The sequence below is a fragment of the Bombus affinis genome, chromosome 14, assembly GCF_024516045.1.
Source record: "Bombus affinis isolate iyBomAffi1 chromosome 14, iyBomAffi1.2, whole genome shotgun sequence".
NCBI classification, from domain to species: Eukaryota; Metazoa; Arthropoda; class Insecta; order Hymenoptera; family Apidae; genus Bombus; species Bombus affinis.
Genome location: NC_066357.1, coordinates 124,866 through 144,270, shown reverse-complemented (window position 1 = coordinate 144,270; position 19,405 = coordinate 124,866). Strand labels below are relative to the sequence as shown.

General features: G+C 40.1%; 2 protein-coding genes across 2 annotated transcripts in view; one reads left to right on the top strand and one right to left on the bottom strand.

Moving 5' to 3' along the window:
- LOC126924116 (MICOS complex subunit Mic60) overlaps window positions 1–19,405 on the bottom strand; it is a 107,820-nt gene that overhangs the window by 20,320 nt on the left and 68,095 nt on the right. The gene's annotated exons all lie outside the window — the stretch shown is intronic.
- Window positions 1–19,405, top strand: part of LOC126924147 (U-scoloptoxin(05)-Sm1a) — a 94,712-nt gene that overhangs the window by 61,268 nt on the left and 14,039 nt on the right. The window contains exon 3 of the mRNA XM_050738319.1: window positions 10,669–10,726. Within this exon, the coding sequence (XP_050594276.1) occupies window positions 10,669–10,726 (58 nt within the window). The remainder of the gene's footprint in view (window positions 1–10,668; window positions 10,727–19,405) is intronic.

Sequence of the window (19,405 nt, the reverse complement as noted above, 5' to 3'; positions counted from 1 at the left end):
AGTGAATAGTGAAAAAGTACTCCAAAGTAATAGTGCTGCAAAGTGATAGTGAGGAGGAAATAAAATAACAATGCAGATACCAACTATAAACATAGCAACAAAAGGTAAAACATATTATATAAAAATCAAACAAATTAACATTGAGACAGAAGAAACAAAAGAGCATCGGGGACAGGAAGATAGCAATTCAGAACATGAAAGATACTACCAGGACGAAAGCTGGAAGCCAGCGAAGGCTAGCAAAAAACGCAAAACAACCACAGACATAAGTGCCATAGGAAACACAGTTACAGAAAAGCAGCGATGGCTGCAAGAATTACCATTAAGTAACTCCTTCAACTCACTAACGGAAGAAATAGACGCTGACCCCGTAAATAAAACCATTATCCAAACAAATCATATTACAAAACCACCACCAATCTTTGTTGAGGCCCAAATAATAGACCCGCTCATCGATCTACTAAATAATCTAGATGAGAAAAACAACTACACAATAAAGCAAACAAAATTGGAACAAGTAAAAATACAAACAAACACACCAGAAACATTTAGGAAAGTTATAAAAGCATTAAAAGAAAAAAATGCTATCTACCACACGTATCAGCTTAAAACTGAAAGGAGCTATAAAATTGTCATAAGAGGATTGCATCCTAAAACCAACATACATAAACTAAGCGATGAGTTAGCTAAAATTGGACATCAAACAAGAACAATAAACAATATAACAAGATTCGACACAAAGCAACCACTACCACTATTCTTAATAGAACTTGCACCCAGAAACAATAACAAGGCAATATATGATATCAAACAAATACTAAACACAATAGTAACAGTCGAATCACCACGACACAAAAAAGATATACCTTAATGCATGCGGTGTCAACAATACGGACACACTAAAAACTATTGCAACAGAAGCCCAGCTTGCGTCAAGTGCGCAAAAAATCACTTAACTGTACACTGCCCATATTCTGGAAAAATAGAAAAAGTTAAATGCTTCAACTGTAACGGAAACCACCCAGCCAGCTATAAAGGATGTGAAGTAAGAAAACAATTACAACGTAAACTGTTCCCGCCCCTACGAAGCAGGACAAGCACTAACACACAAGCCCATCAGGACAGCACAAAACCTGAAATATTACCAAATACAGAGCAAGCAATAAACACCAAACCTATCAGCACCAACACCATTGGTGGTCTAAGCTATGCTCAAGTAACCAGCCAACCAACACATACACACAACCAATACCACAGCAATAGTAACAATGACACTGCAGAAATCAAAGAACTGCTCAAACAATCCATAAAGAACACCGAAATGCTAACCAGAATGATAAGCGAATAAAACGCAGTACTCAAACAGCAAACCCAACAAATCACAGTCATGCTACAACTAATTACAAACGTGCTAAGCAAAAAATAAAAACGGACACTCTAAAAATAGCAGCCTGGAACTCAAACGGCCTACAACAACGGGCCCTCGAAACTAAAACATTCATATACAATAATAATATAGACATACTACTTGTCTCAGAAACACACTTCACTACAAAAAGCTATTTGAAAATACCATACTACACCATATATGATACCAAACACCCCTCAGGAAAAGCTCACGGAGGGACAGCAGTGATAGTCAGAAACGATATCAAACATTATCTACACAGCCAAGTTAACAAAGAATATTTACAAGCAACCACTGTTACAGTTCAAACTAGCAGCAACTACTTCCAGTTGTCAGCAGTATATGTGCCTCCGCGACACAAAATAACATCACAAATGTGGGAAGAATACTTCCAGGACCTAGGGGACAAGTACATCGCAGCGGGAGACTACAACTCAAAGCACACGCTTTGGGGGTCAAGAAACATTACACCTTGAGGCAGAACACTGGAAAAATACATTAGAAATAACAACCTCAATATATTATCCACAGGAACACCGACACATTGCCCGACTGACCTGAACAAAAAACCAGATCTTCTGGACTTTGCAGTTACAAGAGGACTAAACACAAATAAACTAAAAATAACACCCAACCTCGAGCTTAGCTCCGATCATACACCCATAATAATTGAATACAGAAACAAACCAATACACTATAGCAAACCAGAAACACTATGCAATAAAACCACCAAATGGCAAACTTTCAAAGAAATAATAGAAGGCAAAATAAACTGCAACATCCCGTTAAAAACTCCTGAACACATAGAACAGGCAGTAGCAACATTGACAGCAACTATTCAGGAAGCAGCAAGGACAACCACTACTCCCGAACCAACCAGCAGACAAACAATAACAATCCCGCAAGAAATACTCGACAAAATCAAAGAAAAAAGAAAAGCAAAAGCAAAATGGCAAAAATACAGAACCCGAGAAAACAAAAAACACTTAAACAAACTTGCAAAGGAAATAAAAAACAAAATAAAGGAGCACAACGATAACGAATTCGCAAAGTTCATAGGGACACTCTCCACACACGAGAACACCAACTATTCACTATGGAAAGCCACGAAAAAAATAAGGAAGCCAATAATACCCGTCCCGGCAATCAGAAAAGCAGATAACACATGGGCAAGAAGCAACGAAGAACAAGCTGAAGAATTCTCCAACCACCTCTGCAACACATTCACACCACACATTATCAACAACAGCAACCTCAAAAGTCATACGGAGGAGGATCCACAAACCACTATTACCATAACCGACAAGAAATACACCATACCTGAAACATCAGCACAAGAAATTAGAAACATAATTGATAAAACAAAAAACAACAAAGCGCCAGGAATCGACCTAATCAATGGCAAAAATCTTGAAAAACCTTCCGCCAAAAGCAATAAGACTAATAACAATAATATTCAATGCAATTCTAAGGATTCAATACTTCCCCAAACCATGGAAATTAGCACAGATCAAAATGTTACATAAACCAGGCAAAGACCCGCACCAAACTGCATCTTACAGACCAATATCACTGCTTCCAGTATTTTCCAAAATACTGGAAAAAATAATATACGACCGCATAAAACCAATAATAGAGACAAAAAAACTAATACCGGATCACCAATTTGGTTTCAGAAACAAACACTCCACGATAGAGCAAATGCACAGGCTTATAAACGAAATAATTGTAGCACTAGAAAACAAGGAATACTGTACAGCCCTCTTTATAGACATCGAGAAAGCATTCGATAAAATTAACCATGAAAGTCTACTACAAACAATTAGGAAACAATTCCCGGAGCAAATCCACCAATTAATAAAATCCTACCTAAGCAGCAGAACCTTCGTAATAAAAATCAAGGACACACATTCTCAAGTTAAAGACATCAAGGGCGGGGTACCACAAGGAAGCGTCCTAGGCCCAATACTATACACATTATACACGGCGAACATACCAACAACTACCAACAGCACAGTATTGACATTCGTGGACGACACAGCTATACTAGTCAGGCATACTAACCCAGAAACAGCAGTCAAAATACTGCAAGAACATATCGTAAAAATAGAAAATTGGCTACAAGAAAAACAAATAAAAGCAAACCCCAATAAATGCAACCATATTACATTCACGCTACGGAAAAAGATACCACCAAACATCCTATTGAACGGCACGCATATAACGCAAACAAAGCATGTCAAATACCTAGGACTCCACTTAGATCAAAAACTCACCTGGAAACTACACATCAAATCAATAGTAGAAAAAATACAGAAAACAAGGAGACAAATGCATTGGCTAACAAACCAAAAATCCAAACTAAGCACAGAAAACAAATTAAAAATATATAAAACGATCATAAAACCAATCTGGACGTACGGAATACCACTATGGGGGACGGCAGCAATGAGCCATATAAACAAAATAGAGGTAATACAGGCTAAAATCCTCAGAACAATAGTAAACGGACCTTGGTACGTCAGAAACGAAGATATACGAAGGGACCTGGGAATGCCAACGGTCAAGGAAATAATCAGTAGATACTCCGAGAAATACAAATCAAGAATAGCAACACACATAAACCGGCTAGCTGCGGAAACATACAAAATCATAAATATGGACAGAAGACTAAAAAGGAAGCACCCAGCAGACCTTATAAAGGACATAACCTAACAAACACGAGGATGGTACCCCGCTGGGGGTAGCCACCAACATGCTAATTTAACCGTTAAAAAATTCCACCAAATATCCAAATTGGACAAATTGTGAATTTTAATAAATAAATAAATAAAAAAAAAAACTAAGCTCTGATCGGAATCACAGCCTCTCGACTAGTTATTTCACATTGAATTAACTAGATCGACGATGGCCCAATCACCCCTAACGGGAGCTACGGAGCGTATTTAGAACAACGCTGCTCTTCCTCCCCGTGGCAAAGGGGCAATACACACCATTTTGCAAACGACCCTCAAACGAAAAAACGCAAACTCGAAGCCAGCAGGGGCAATGTGAGCAAAAGGCAAGCCAACCCGCCAGGCAGCCAAGTGACTACCCACAACAGGTTCGCGATACTGGAGGCTGAGGTCGCTATGGACACAACCACAGAGGTAAATAAACAACACACACAAAAACCCCCCTCCCCTGCCAATCTTCATCGATGATGTCATTGACATCCAATCAATGACAAAGACAATCCAAAAAGAAGTCGGCAAGGACGAATATAAACTGAAAATCAGCAACAACAGCGTAAAAATCCTGCCGGCCAACCCTGACGCATACAGGAAACTAACGAAGTTGCTAAAAAACCTGAATGCCAACTTCCACAGAGAAGAAGCAAGAAAGACCATTCGAGTGGTGCTACGCAACATCCACCACTCAGTCGACCTAGATGAACTAAAGTTCGAACTTCAAAATCTTGGCCATGAGGTAACAAACATAAGCAACATTAAATATAGAATCGCAAAAAATCCACTATCACAATTTTTCATAGATTTAAAACAAAAAGCAAACAACAAAGAAATCTACAACATCAACCGGCTGATGAACTCCATAGTTAAGTTCGAGCCACCTCTTGTAAAGAAAGAAATAGTACAATGCAAAAGGTGCCAATGGTACGGCCACACGCAGAAATACTGCAATCATAACTTCCGGTGCGTAAAATGTGCAGGTAATTACCCCACTGACCAATGCACTAAATCCCCTGAAACCCCCGCTAAGTGCATCCATTGTCAAGGAGAGCATCCTGCGAACTACAAAGGATGCTCAGCCTACAAAACACTACATAATATTAAGTATCCAAAACTGAGACCCAAGGACATAACCATACAAGAACCTAAACCCCAAAAACTCACCTCACCATCAGTATCCTATGCGCAGGCAACACAAGGAAACGTAAACAACTCGAAAACACACAGTGTACACACAGAAAATAGAATTCCCACCCCATAAAACACAGACAACTTCACCAGACTCGAAAAACTTATCGAGAAGCAAACTGAGCAAATTAACAACTTACTGTCACTACTCACACTCTTCATGGACAAATTCATACGCACAGAAGCAAAATAAAACCAATGCGAATAGCTCTGTGGAACGCGAACGGTCTAGCTCAGCACAAATTTGAACTAGAACTATTCTTAAAACAACAGCAAATCGATGTGATGCTCATATCCGAAACCCACTTCACCGACAAAAACTACCTCAAAATACACGGCTTCAACTTCTACCACACCCAACACCCCAGCGGAAAGGCCCATGGCGGCATCGGAATCATAATTAAATCAAACATTAAGCACTACGAACTTCCACCATTCCAGAAAGACTACCTCCAAGTAACAAACGTAGCAATAGAAGTCTGTCATGGTACAATCACCACTTCAGCTGTATACTACCCTCCCAGAAGACACTCCATCGCCAAAGAAGACTTTGATAACTTCCTGGACACCCTGGGCAATAGATTCATAGCTGGAGGAGACTACAACGCCAAACACACCCAATGGGGTAGCAGACTGGTTACAGTAGGAGGCAAGAACCTCCTCAACAGCATAATAACCAACAACCTCAACTATCTTACCACATACGAACCCACATACTGGCCCACCGACACAAACAAAATACCCGATCTTCTTGATTTCCTCATAACTAAAAATATCTCGTCAAGACACGTCCAAATCAATTCCTCGGCTGATCTCTCCTCTGATCACTCCCCCGTGATAGTAACAGTCAGTTCAACTATCATCGAGAATACACCTAATGACTCCATTCATAACCAACACACCAACTGGCAGCTCTTTAGAGAAGTCTTTACACACACAACTTCAGCCTCAACTTCATTAAAAACCAATGAAGAAATCGAAGCAGCCACGGAATACCTAAACACGAGCATAATAAACGCTATCCGCTACTCCACACTGGCAAAAACGTCCATCAGCAAACACGAATATCCCCAGTACATATTAAAAAAAATAGCAGAAAAACGTAGACTAAGAAGAGTATGGCAGACCCATAGAACACCGGATGACAAACGCAAACTAAACAACGCAACTACAAAGCTATCCAAAACCATAAAAAACTACAATAATGACTGTTTTCACAAATATCTCGCCAGCTTGTCCCCCACAGCCGACTCCAACTACTCACTATGGAAGGCCTCCAAGAAACTCACGCGCCCCCCACAAATAATACCTCCAATCCGCCGCCCGCAAGTTGGATGGGCGCGTAGCCCTATAGAAAAAGCCAACCTATTTGCCAAACACTTGTCTGAAGTATTCAAACCTCTTTCCTCCGTAGCTGCTGCGGACGTTACCGAATACCTGCACACTCCCTTCCAAATGTCCCCTCCTATTGAACCTTTCACTTCTGCAGAGATCATAGAAGCAATCAGTCGCCTAAACCCCAAGAAAGCAGCAGGTCACGACCTAATAGGAAATAAAGCAATCAAGGAACTTCCCATAAAAGGGGTTGCACTCATCGCATCAATCTTTAACGCTATCCTCCGCCTTCAACACTTTCCCAAGGCTTGGAAAATCTCACTGATCACCCTCATCCCTAAACCCGGTAAACCAGTATATGAAACCAGCTCCTATCGCCCAATCAGTCTTTTACCTACCCTGTCTAAACTATTCGAGAGAATGCTTACGAATCGTCTCCTTCCACTCCTAGGAGAATTGAAAACACTCCCAGACCACCAATTCGGCTTCCGAAAACAACACTCAACAGTAAAGCAAATCCACCGCATAACCCATATGATCAGCCATACCCTTGAAAAGAAAAAATACTGCTCAGCGGTATTCTTAGACATCCAACAGACATTCGACAAAGTATGGCATGAAGGGCTACTCTACAAGCTCAAAAAGATCCTACCCCATCCATACTACTCCATCTTAAAATCCTACCTAACCAACAGACAATTCATAGTTAAATGCCTAGGCGCCACTTCCGCAACATTCCCAATAGAATCCGGCATACCCCAGGGTAGTGTCCTCGGACCCCTACTGTTCTCCATCTACACTGCTGACTTACCTACATCAAACGAGGTAATAATAGCAACATTTGCCGACGACACAGCACTATTAGCTACCCACGCAGACCCGGCAATTGCCTCATCCACTCTCCAGCGAAGTCCCGACTCCATGGAAGTGTGGTTCCAAAAATAGGGGTTCAAAATAAACGAAAAAAAATCCTCTCATGTAACCTTCACGCTCCGAAAACAAATCTGCCCCCAGGTCACCATTAACAACACAATAATCCCAAGCAAAGACTCCGTAAGATACCTGGGCATGACCCTGGACAGGAGGCTAACCTGGAAAAAACATATCTCAGAAAAAACAAAGCAATTAAAGGAAAAACTAAGAAAATTCTATTGTCTCACGGGCCGACGCTCCAAACTAAACATACAGAACAAAATAACTCTCTACAAGGCCGTAATTAAACCTGTCTGGACCTACGGAATCCAACTATGGGGAACAGCAAGTAATTCCAACATTGAAATACTCCAACGCTTTTAATCGAAAACGCTAAGATCCCTATTAAATGCACCCTGGTATGTTACCAACGAAACAATCCACCGTGACCTCAAGATACCTACAGTCAAAGATGAAATACACAAGTCCAGAAGCAGATATAACACAAGAGTTAACGACCACCACAACCCACTAGTCATCCAACTACTGGACACGACGGACCAGATCCGCAGACTAAAAAGAAAATACCCTCTAGATTAAATCCTTAGTTTCTACTAGAACCAACAATATAAAACTATTATAATCCATGTCATTGTATCACGCCAAACTAAGTTACTGAAAATTCTCAACGAGAATTGATTGTAAATATTCTAATAAATAAATAAAAAAAAACCTACGCAGAAGTGATACTATTATGTTTGTGTGAAATAAATATAAATGCATTCCTTACGGCAGTAAACAAATGCCAATAGTGCCTCGTTATTGTTGAAGTGGTCACCACTTGTAAGAAAACTCTACATCTGGTTTTTTTGGTTTTCTCAAGCACTGAATTTTTCACACACAACTAAATTATTAACTTGTGTTATATTTATTAAATTTAGTTTTCTAGTTTATTACCCAAATTCTAGTTGACTGTAAATTTCAATGTTTATAATAAACAATTAAAAATAACTAAAAAATAACACTCTTGAATCATTTAATCTCGTGCAAACGAATTACTATAACTTATTACGATTTGCGCTTTGAATAGTCAATCAATAGAGTTCAGTCTAACGAAAAAGTATTCCGTCCACAGCGATCGTCAGCGCTAGACGCGCGCCGTCCGTATGGACGACATAGGCCGCGAGTATTCAGCACTCAAAGGGTTAATTTATATAATCTCTATAATTTAACTCGATTATAATTGTTCGAGATTTGTGATAATGAGCTTGGGCTCGAGGCGACTACCAGTCGCCGAACGTAGCCGCGGTCAAGGGATGAACGTTTGTCTAACAAAGGCATGAAGTAACTCTATAGCTCTCCTTAAAAAGAAATAGTTGTAGCGGCACTCGGGTTAAAAGAAATATTTGGGACGGTGCACGACGGTAAACATTTCAACGATTTCTGTTCCGTGGTTCGCCACATGCAGACTTTGTCCTTCGGGTAAGATGATTACCAGATGTCAACGCATCTTCATAGTATATGTTTAGCTGGCCGAGGACCCGTTATAAATCTTAAGTTTCAGTCATATAAAGTCCTTCAAATAGACAAATAGTCTTTGTCCCAATTACGGAAAGATAAGAGAAATCTATCCTTCCACGAACTACGCTTCCCGCTAGCAACTTCCCCTCAAGGGCGGTTAGCATCTTTTTCTAACCACCGATATGGAGATTGACCAATTAACAGCAACGCCAATTTCCCTCACCTTCCGAGCGAAGGCTTTCCTTGACGAATCCGAGGATCTCGTGTCCTTAGACACACCCCATATAGTTTTTCCTCGGTGGCATCATCGGGACGGAGAGTCTTTCTCTCGTGCGACCCCATCGACGAAAAGACTAACGTCTTTACGATCAGTGAATATTTCACGTTTTGTTAAGAGTCAGACTTGGACTTTGTGAGAACGTACATCTATCATCCCGTTGACCGCGGATTCGTTATTGAGCCTAGGATCATTGTCATTAGCTTCTTGAGTATCTAATTATCGCGATTACTTGTCAAATTCTATCATAATCATATTTGCACTGGTAAATATCCCCTTTATTACATAATGATAACGTCTAATGCCAATAGGGATTCGTTTCATGCCCTTAACCCTAACTCGAATCTTAACGTCAACCCGACACACACACACACACACACACACACACACACACACACACACACAAGTGTATATGAAAATAATTAATTTTAAAAAAATTAATTAAAAATGTTGAGGAATATTCCTCGAAACCCACACCTCCTATTTTGTGTGTGTGTGTGTGTGTGTGTGCGCGCGCGCGCGCGCGTGTGTGTGACTGTGAGGAACAGTTTCGGGCGTCGGATCGAGATTGAGACTGTGAGATTGCGAGAGACAGAAGTACAATGAGGGTATTGTAGGCTAAGACTCATTTTCATAAATACGTATATATTTCTAACCGCAATCACACAAACTCACAAAATATAAAACTTCACTGACTCTCTTATTATTCATTGACCAAAATCTACGCGATAAATTCGAATCTCCGCCCTCGAAATGAAGATACGACGGAAGATACATATGTATATATATTGGGAAAAATTGTTCCTAACCTAACAATTTTTCCAACCACGATACCGAATAATCAACATATTTTTTATCAACACTTTCCACGTGAAAGCAAGATAGAAATTTCATACCATGGTTTATGATCGCTCTAACACACATCTCTCGTGTCGATTAGTCGTTTAGATGTCTCTCGATCATTTTTCCAATATACGGTTACATACACATACACATATACATACAGCGCTATGCAAAAGGCTCGGTCCGTTTTTATCGATTTTGTAAATCGAAACATGGCTAGATAAATTATTTTAATCCTTTTACACTTTTAAGACTTTTACAATACAATCATCTAGTACAGTGCAAAAAACAATTTTTATACCGTCAATCGCTATCGACTTCTCTATCGTTTTCAACCGACAATGAGTAGCTATCATCATCATTCTTATCTATTTTCTAAAAAAAAACATTGCTTCGCAACAAATCTTGAACTGTACAGAAGTAATTAATCGAGTAATTTCTCCTATTTTTTTCAGAAATATGTCAGCGAGGGCTCGACAGTTCGAGACTGCGTGCCAGTGTGCACAGAGAAGGGTGAGTTGCATTCCCGCTACTAGTTTATCGCGATTTATTACTGCGTTCCAATCGTAAGAAGAAAAGTCTTAGCTTTAACTTTAACACTAGAATTATCAATGTTTAACGCATACGTAAGTAGTGCATGTTAGTCTATATTCCTAAGGATTATATGCTCGTTATTCAAGAATTATTATCTCCTTTGAAATCTTAGATTAGAATGAACAGGACGTATAGCATCTTACAGTGAAATAAATGAAAAGTCCATAAATTTAACGTCGCACTAAAAATTTTACGTTTGTGATAATAATATTACATTTTCTTCATTTATATCCGTCTATCGAGTTTCCCAACTGTGTTAATCAATTTCTTTAATCTAACCAATTCTAACATTCGTGTTACCAATCTTTCCATTCTACTTACATCATAAGCGCCAGGAATCGACCTAATCAATGGTAAAATTTTGAAAAACCTTCCGCCAAAAGCAATAAGACTAATGACAATAATATTCAATGCAATTCTAAGAATTCAATACTTCCCCAAACCATGGAAATTAGCACAGATCAAAATGTTACATAAACCAGGCAAAGACCCGCACCAAACTGCATCTTACAGACCAATATCACTGTTTCCAGTATTTTCCAAAATACTGGAAAAAATAATATATTGCCGGATAAAAACAATAATAGAGACAAAAAAACTAATACCGGATCACCAATTTGGTTTCGGAAACAAACACTCCACGATACAGCAAATGCACAGGCTTATAAACGAAATAATAGTAGCACTAGAAAACAAGGAGTACTGCACAGCCCTCTTTATAGACATAGAGAAAGCATTCGATAAAATTAACCATGAAAGTCTACTACAAACAATTAGGAAACAATTCCCGGAGGAAATACACCAATTAATAAAATCCTACCTAAGCAGCAGAACCTTCGTAATAAAAATCAAGGACACACATTCTCAAGTTAAAGACATCAAGGGCGGGGTACCACAAGGAAGCGTCCTAGGCCCAATACTATACACATTATACACGGCGAACATACCAACGACTACCAACAGCACAGTATTGACATTCGCGGACGACACAGCTATACTAGTCAGGCATACTAACCCAGAAACGGCAGTCAAAATACTACAAGAACATATCGTAAAAATAGAAAATTGACTACAAGAAAAACAAATAAAAGCAAACCCCAATAAATGCAACCATATTACATTCACGCTACGGAAAAAGATACCACCAAACATCCTATTGAACGGCACGCATATAACGCAAACAAAGCATGTCAAATACCTAGGACTCCACTTAGATCAAAAACTCACCTGGAAACTACACATCAAATCAATAGTAGAAAAAATACAGAAAACAAGGAGACAAATGCATTGGCTAACAAGCCAAAAATCCAAACTAAGCACAGAAAATAAATTAAAAATATATAAAACGATCATAAAACCAATCTGGACGTACGGAATACCACTATGGGGGACGGCAGCAATGAGCCATATAAACAAAATAGAGGTAATACAGGCTAAAATTCTCAGAACAATAGTAAACGGACCTTGGTACGTCAGAAACGAAGATATACGAAGGGACCTGGGAATGCCAACGGTCAAGGAAGAAATCAGCAGATACTCCGAGAAATACAAATCAAGAATAGCAACACACATAAACCGGCTGGCTGCGGAAACATACAAAATCATAAATATGGACAGAAGACTAAAAAGGAAGCACCCAGCAGACCTTATAAAGGACATAACCTGACAAACACGAGGATGGTACCCCGCTGGGGGTAGCCACCAACATGCTAATTTAACCGCTAAAAAATTCCACCAAATGTCCAAATTGGACAAATCGTGAATTTAAATAAATAAATAAAAAAAAAAAAAAAAAAACGTTGTCTGCAGTTTGCTGGTGAGTGCCGAAGCGTGCAGACGTGTGTCCAGTGCCCTCCGAAGTTCACAAAACAACACGTGACCATCCAGTTTGCTGGTGAGTGCCGAAACGTGCAGACGTGTGTCCAGTGCCCTGTGAAGTTCACAAAACTCCACGTGACGCCCATCTGTCGAAAGCGAATCCAACAAACCTAGCTAAGGGTTAACAGCCTCTTGACTAGTTCTTTCATACTGAATTAACTAGCTCGATGATGGCCCTAACATTCCAAACAGGCTCTCCGGAGCTAAATTATAACACCGCCGTTCTTCCTCCCCCGTGGCAAAGGAGCAACACATCTCTCCTGGTAAACGACCATCACTCGAAAAAACGCAAGCTGGAACCAATCAAGACAAATGTGAATAAGAGTCAAGCTAAACTACCAGCCAGCCAAATGACCACCTTCAATAGATTCTCAAAACTGGAGACTACGGAAGACTCCATGAATACAACCGAAACGGTAAATAATCTCCATACCCAAAGAATTCCCCCTCCCCCGCCAATATTAATTGACGACGTAATCGACATACAGTCAATGATAAGGACCATTGAAAAAGATATCACCAAAGAGGACTACAAGTTAAAAATTAACAACAACCACGTGAAAATTCTGCCGACCCACCCAGACGCCTATAGAAAGTTAACTAAGTTGCTACAAACTTTGAATGCAAAATTCCACACATATCAGCTCAAGCAAGAAAGACCATTTCGTGTGGTGCTACGCAACATCCACCATTCAGCCGATCTAGACGAACTAAAGTTTGAAGTGTTAAAGCACGGCCACGAAGTAACTAACATCAGCAACATTAGGCATAGAATCACGAAAAACCCACTATCGCTATTTTACATAGATATAAAACAAAAAAAAAAAAAAAAGAAAAAAAAAAAAAGAAATCTACAACACCAATCGGCTGATGAACTCTATAGTTAAGATCGAACTACCTCTTGTAAAGAAAGAGATAGTACAATGCAAAAGGTGCCAAAGGTACGGCCACACGCAGAAATACTTCAACCATAATTTTCGATGCGTTAAATGTGCAGGTAGTCACTCCACTGACCAATGCACTAAATCCCCAGAAAGCCCCGCGAAGGAGAGCATCCTGCGAACTACAAAGAATGCTTAGCCTATAAAACACTGCACAATAATAAGTACCCTAAACCCAAACCTAAGGAGATAACCAAACAAGAACCTAGACCCCCAAAATTCACCACACCATCAATCTCCTAAGCCCAGGCAGCACAAGGAAATATAAACAATTCGAAAACCCACAGTAGACACTCAGAAAATAGTGTTCCCACCCCATACAACACAGGCAACTTCACCAGACTCGAAAAACTAATCAAGAAGCAAACAGAGCAAATGAACAACTTGCTGTCACTACTTACACTCTTCATGGATAAACTAATACGCACAGAAGCAAAATAAAACCAATGCTCTGTGGAACGCCAACGGTCTAGCTCAGCACAAATTTGAACTAGAACTCTTCTTAAAACAACAGCAAATCGACGTAATGCTCATATCTGAAACCCACTTCACCGACAAAAACTACCTCAAAATACACGGCTACAACTTCTACCACACCCAACACCCCAGCGGAAAGGCACACGGTGGCACCGGAATCATCATCAAATCCAGCATTAAGCATTACGAGCTTCCATCATTCCAGAAAGACTACCTTCAAGCCACAAGCGTAGCAATAGAAGACAGCCATGGTACAATCACCACTTCAGCAGTATACTGCCCTTTCAGACACTCGATTGCTAAAGAGAACTTCGACAGCTTCCTTGACGCCCTAAGCAATAGATTCATATCTGGAGGAGACTATAACGCCAAACATACCCAATGGGGCAGCAGACTTGTCACAGCAAGAGGCAAAAACCTCTTGAAAAGCATAACCACCAACAATCTCAACTACTTCACCACATATGAACCCACATACTGGCCCACTGACACTAACAAAATCCCCAATTTACTTGACTTCTTCATAACCAAAAATATCTCGCCTAGATATGTCCAAATCAACGCCTCGGCTCTCTTCCGACCATTCCCCCGTAATAGCAACAGTTAGTTCAGCAATAATCGAGAACCCACCTAATGGCCTTATTCACAACCAACTCACCAACTGGCAGCTCTTTAGAGAAGTCTTTAATCACTCAACCTCTGCCTCAATTTCACTAAAAACAAAGGAAGATATCGAAACAGTCACAGAATACTTAAACACGAGCATAATAAACGCTATCCGCTCCTCAACACCTAATAAGACTTGTATCAGCAAACGTGAATATCCCTATTACATATTAAACAAAATCACAGAAAAACGAAGACTAAGAAGAGTATGGCAGACCCATAGAACACTGGACGACAAACGCAAACTAAACAACGCAACCAGGAAGTTAACCAAAATCATTAAAAAATACAAAAACGACTGTTTCCAAAAGTATCTCGTCAATTTGTCTCCCTCTGCCGACTGCAACTACTCACTATGGGAGGCTTCCAGGAAACTCACGCGTCCTCCGCAAATAATCCCTCCAATTCGCTGTCCGCAAGGCGGATGGGCACGAAGCCCTAAAGAAAAAGCCAACCTGTCCGCTAAATACCTATTGTGGCGGCACTCGACACTAACTAGTGTCGGACGACGGCAGCGCAGTGGTTAACGTCTCAGTTGACCGTGATCCTCCGAGCAGGCCGGACCTCTCGGCCCTAAGGGATAAACAGGCGTAGGCCCTAACAGCGAGCGCGGCAAGCTATACAGTGTACAGTAGACAGTGAGAGAGCAAAAAAAAAAGAAAAACAAAAAAAGTGCTAAACAGTGAAAAAATAGTGACAACATCAACCACTTTAGAACCAAGTTAAAAATAGAAGAAGAAAGAAATGAATTCGAAACCAAGGAGGCGGAATCCGCCATAAACTCGTCAAAAAAAGGAATCAAAAGAAAAATAGAAAAACAACAAATAATCAAAGATAGCAGCATAAGAACTGCTACACAAAAGACGCGGAAACTCAATCCGCCCCCAAACCTGATAACCAGGAATAAAATAAACCCCAAACTAGAAAACTTAAAAGGAGAAGAAAGCGACTCACAAGAAGAGCGCGACGATAAAAACGAAAATATGAAACAAAGAAGAAGCCCACAACCACAACCAATGGCTATCACATTAAGAAACAGATTCGATGCCCTCCAAGCACAAGACCACAACACACCGCAACCGCATGAAAACATTATCGATAACATTAAAAAAAGAAACGACGTATTAAGAGAAAAGGCAACCAGACAGCCCACTCCCCCGATCACGACACCAATAACCACAAGCAAAAGCTACACCGCCCGGACAAGCACCCCCCCCCCGCCGCCCAGCCGAAAAAAACAACACCGCAACCTTCATCAGCACTGAAAAACCAAACGCACAAGGGCCTGCCACCCAGCCACCCAGCCGAAGACCAGGCAGACCCCCCCACATCAGCGAAAGGGGCCAGGCCACCCCCCATCAACATAACGTTACAAGACCCAAAAGACACAATAGCACTTATGGAAAAGTCCCTCAAAATCAAGAACTTCCATATCAAAAGAATCCACTCAGGTAAGCACGTACTTTATCTGCAAAACCTAAATGACCACGAGAACGCAAAAAAGATACTGACCGCAGCCAACACGGCCTATTTCACATACACCCCAAAATCTCAAAAACCCCACACATACCTTCTAAAAGGGCTAGGAAACAGCTACACAGAAGCGGAAATTCTAGAAGACCTAAAAGCCCTGAAAATAGAAGAAGTTAACTTCACCAAAGTGACGCGTTTCTCAACAAGAAAATCAAGGGAGAACAACACATTGCTCCCAATCTATATAATCCAAATCTCCCCCGATAGCAACATTGGGAACCTTTTAAAAATAAACAGACTTAACTATCTGAAAATAGCCTGGGAAAAAATTAAAAAAAATGATATCACGCAGTGCTACAAATGCCAGCGAATAGGCCACACAGCACAAAACTGTAACCTAAACTATCGCTGTGTAAAATGCACTGAACCGCACGGGCCAGGCGAGTGCAAAATAAAAAAAGAAGCAGCAGTAAGCAAAGAAAAAATCTACTGCGTAAACTGCAAAAACTACGGACATCCTGCATCATACAAAGGATGTCCAAAACTCGTCGAATTACGGAAAAAGATTAATGAAAAAATCACCAAAGCAAAAGCAGCAAAAACGGAAAGAATCGCCAAAATAAGCCGTAAGTACGTCCCCGAACTAAAGTTCGCGGACATAGTAAAACAAAGAACAAGTATAAACGAAACAAGTCCGCAAGTAACAAACATAGCGGCACAAGCCAAACAAAACCCTAACCCGACAATAGACTCACCCCAAATAAGCATAATAAATGTCATCGAAGACTTCAAAAAAAGCATCCTAAAAGCCCTAAGCGACCAACAAACACAACTAAACGAAATCAAAAAAGCACTAAATACGCATGAAGAAAGAATCGATTCCATCTTCAACATCATCGAAAATATAGACGAAGATTAGCCAAAATCACACCCGCCCACCAATCACAGCAGAAAATAAACCAGATAAAAGTTAATCATTTAAAAATCATATCAATAAACGCCAACTCACTAATCTCAAACCAAAAAAGATACAGCTTGCTAACACTAATTAAGAAAGAAACCCCCGACATAGTACTCATCTCAGAAACCAAACTGAACTATAGACATAAGGTGCAATACAAAAACTACACTATAATAAGACACGACAGACCAAACGCTACCCAAGGAGGAGGAACGGCAATCCTCATAAAAAACCCCCTGAAGTTCAAAACAATACAAAACGACAAAATAACAAACTTCAAAATCCTAGAGACGACGATCATAAAAATAAAAATAAACAATAAAGAAAACTTATTTATCTCCGCAGCCTACGCAGCCTACGGAAACCAGAAACAATTTAACGACGAATTCGACAATCTCTTCCAACTTTTACAGCTCGACAAACAGGAAAACTACTACATAATAGCCGGTGACCTTAACGCCAAACATACCAGCTGGAAAAACGAAATAAACAACACGAGAGGAAACTCCGTCAGAACCTGGCTAGACAATAAAAGCATTTTCTACAAAACAAACCTCTATGGCTCCGAGCTACCCTCTTACCCAAAAGGACGCTCCTACCTAGACATATGCCTAGCAGACGCCCGAATAAAATTCCAAAACTTACGACCAAATAACACTCTCAAAACCATAGACTACGACAGCGACCATAACGCCATAGTATTTCAGATAAGCAAAAACACATCCGACGACCTAACACTCGAAACGCAGACCGAAACACCCAGGTACAACTACAAAAAGACAGACTGGAAGAAGTTCCAAAACCTGCTCGAAAAGAACTGCGACCTAAAAATCTACAACAATGTCAACCTAACAGACAGACAAATCGATTCGTTCATAGACGAAATAGAAAAACATATACAAATCGCCCTACAAGAATCCGTACCGACATTTAAAAAAAAAGACTCCTGCGAGCCATATATAAACTATAAAATAAAAAATCTACAACGAGACAAAAGCTACATACTATCGAAATTAAACAACCTAAGACTCAACTACTCTTACAACAAAAGAGAAGACATAGAATTCCTAAAATACCTGCTACACGAAATAAAATCACAACTAAAACAAGAATTCGCAAACTCTATAAATCAATACTGGACAAATAAAATAAAAAATATCTCCAAAAAAGACTCTGCTAACATGTTCCCGCAGATAAATCAAATTTTCAGACCAAAGGAACAAAACTCCATCCCGCCCCTCAAACTGCCTCCAGAAAAAGCCTCCCTCATCCAAGAAGCAGGCATCGAGATACAAAACACCAACAAAGACACAGAGGGCAACTTCATAATATCAAAAACAACGGAAAAACTAGACATTATCGGTACCCACTTCGTCAAAACTCACACACAAAACGAACACATGGGCCGAGAACAACTAAACAGAATTATCATCGCCGAAACAAACATACTAAAAAATAAAATAAAACAAGACATAGCGCTAAACAAAACAGTCTGCACATTCTCAAACGAAAACACATCGGACGACCCCAAACAGCCCGACCCAGAAATAAACTACTTTACAAACTTCAACCAACTAAGTACAATCTTCTCCACGCTAAACAACAAAAAATCCGCCGGCTTCGATGGCATCCCAAACATCGCGCTCAAACGCCTACCAAACAAAATAAAATGGTACTACACAGTACTGTTTAATAATGCACTAAATAACACGTACTTCCCCAAAAAATGGAAAAAAGCCAAACTCATAGCCATTACAAAAAAAAAATAAAGACGGCTCATCACCTGCAAACCTACGACCCATAAGCCTCCTCCCCAACATAAGCAAAGTATACGAAATGATCATAAACAACCCCCTAGCAGCCTTCTGCTCAAAAAATAAGATAATCCCGGAAAACCAATTCGGCTTCCGCCACAAACACTCCACAATCCACGCAATAAATAAACTTACGTCGGATATCTGCTGGGCACTTAACGCAAATCAGCGAGTAGCCGCCTGCCTAATAGACATCGAAAAAGCCTTCGACACCGTCTGGATCCCAGGACTCATTTATAAAATGACTAAAAAGAACTTCCCCGAATACCTAATCAAAATAGTATGGGACATGATAACAAACAAAACTTTCATAATGACCGACGGCTCGCACACCTCAAGCAAAGAATTCTCCATAGAGAACGGCCTGCAACAAGGAACAGTAAATTCC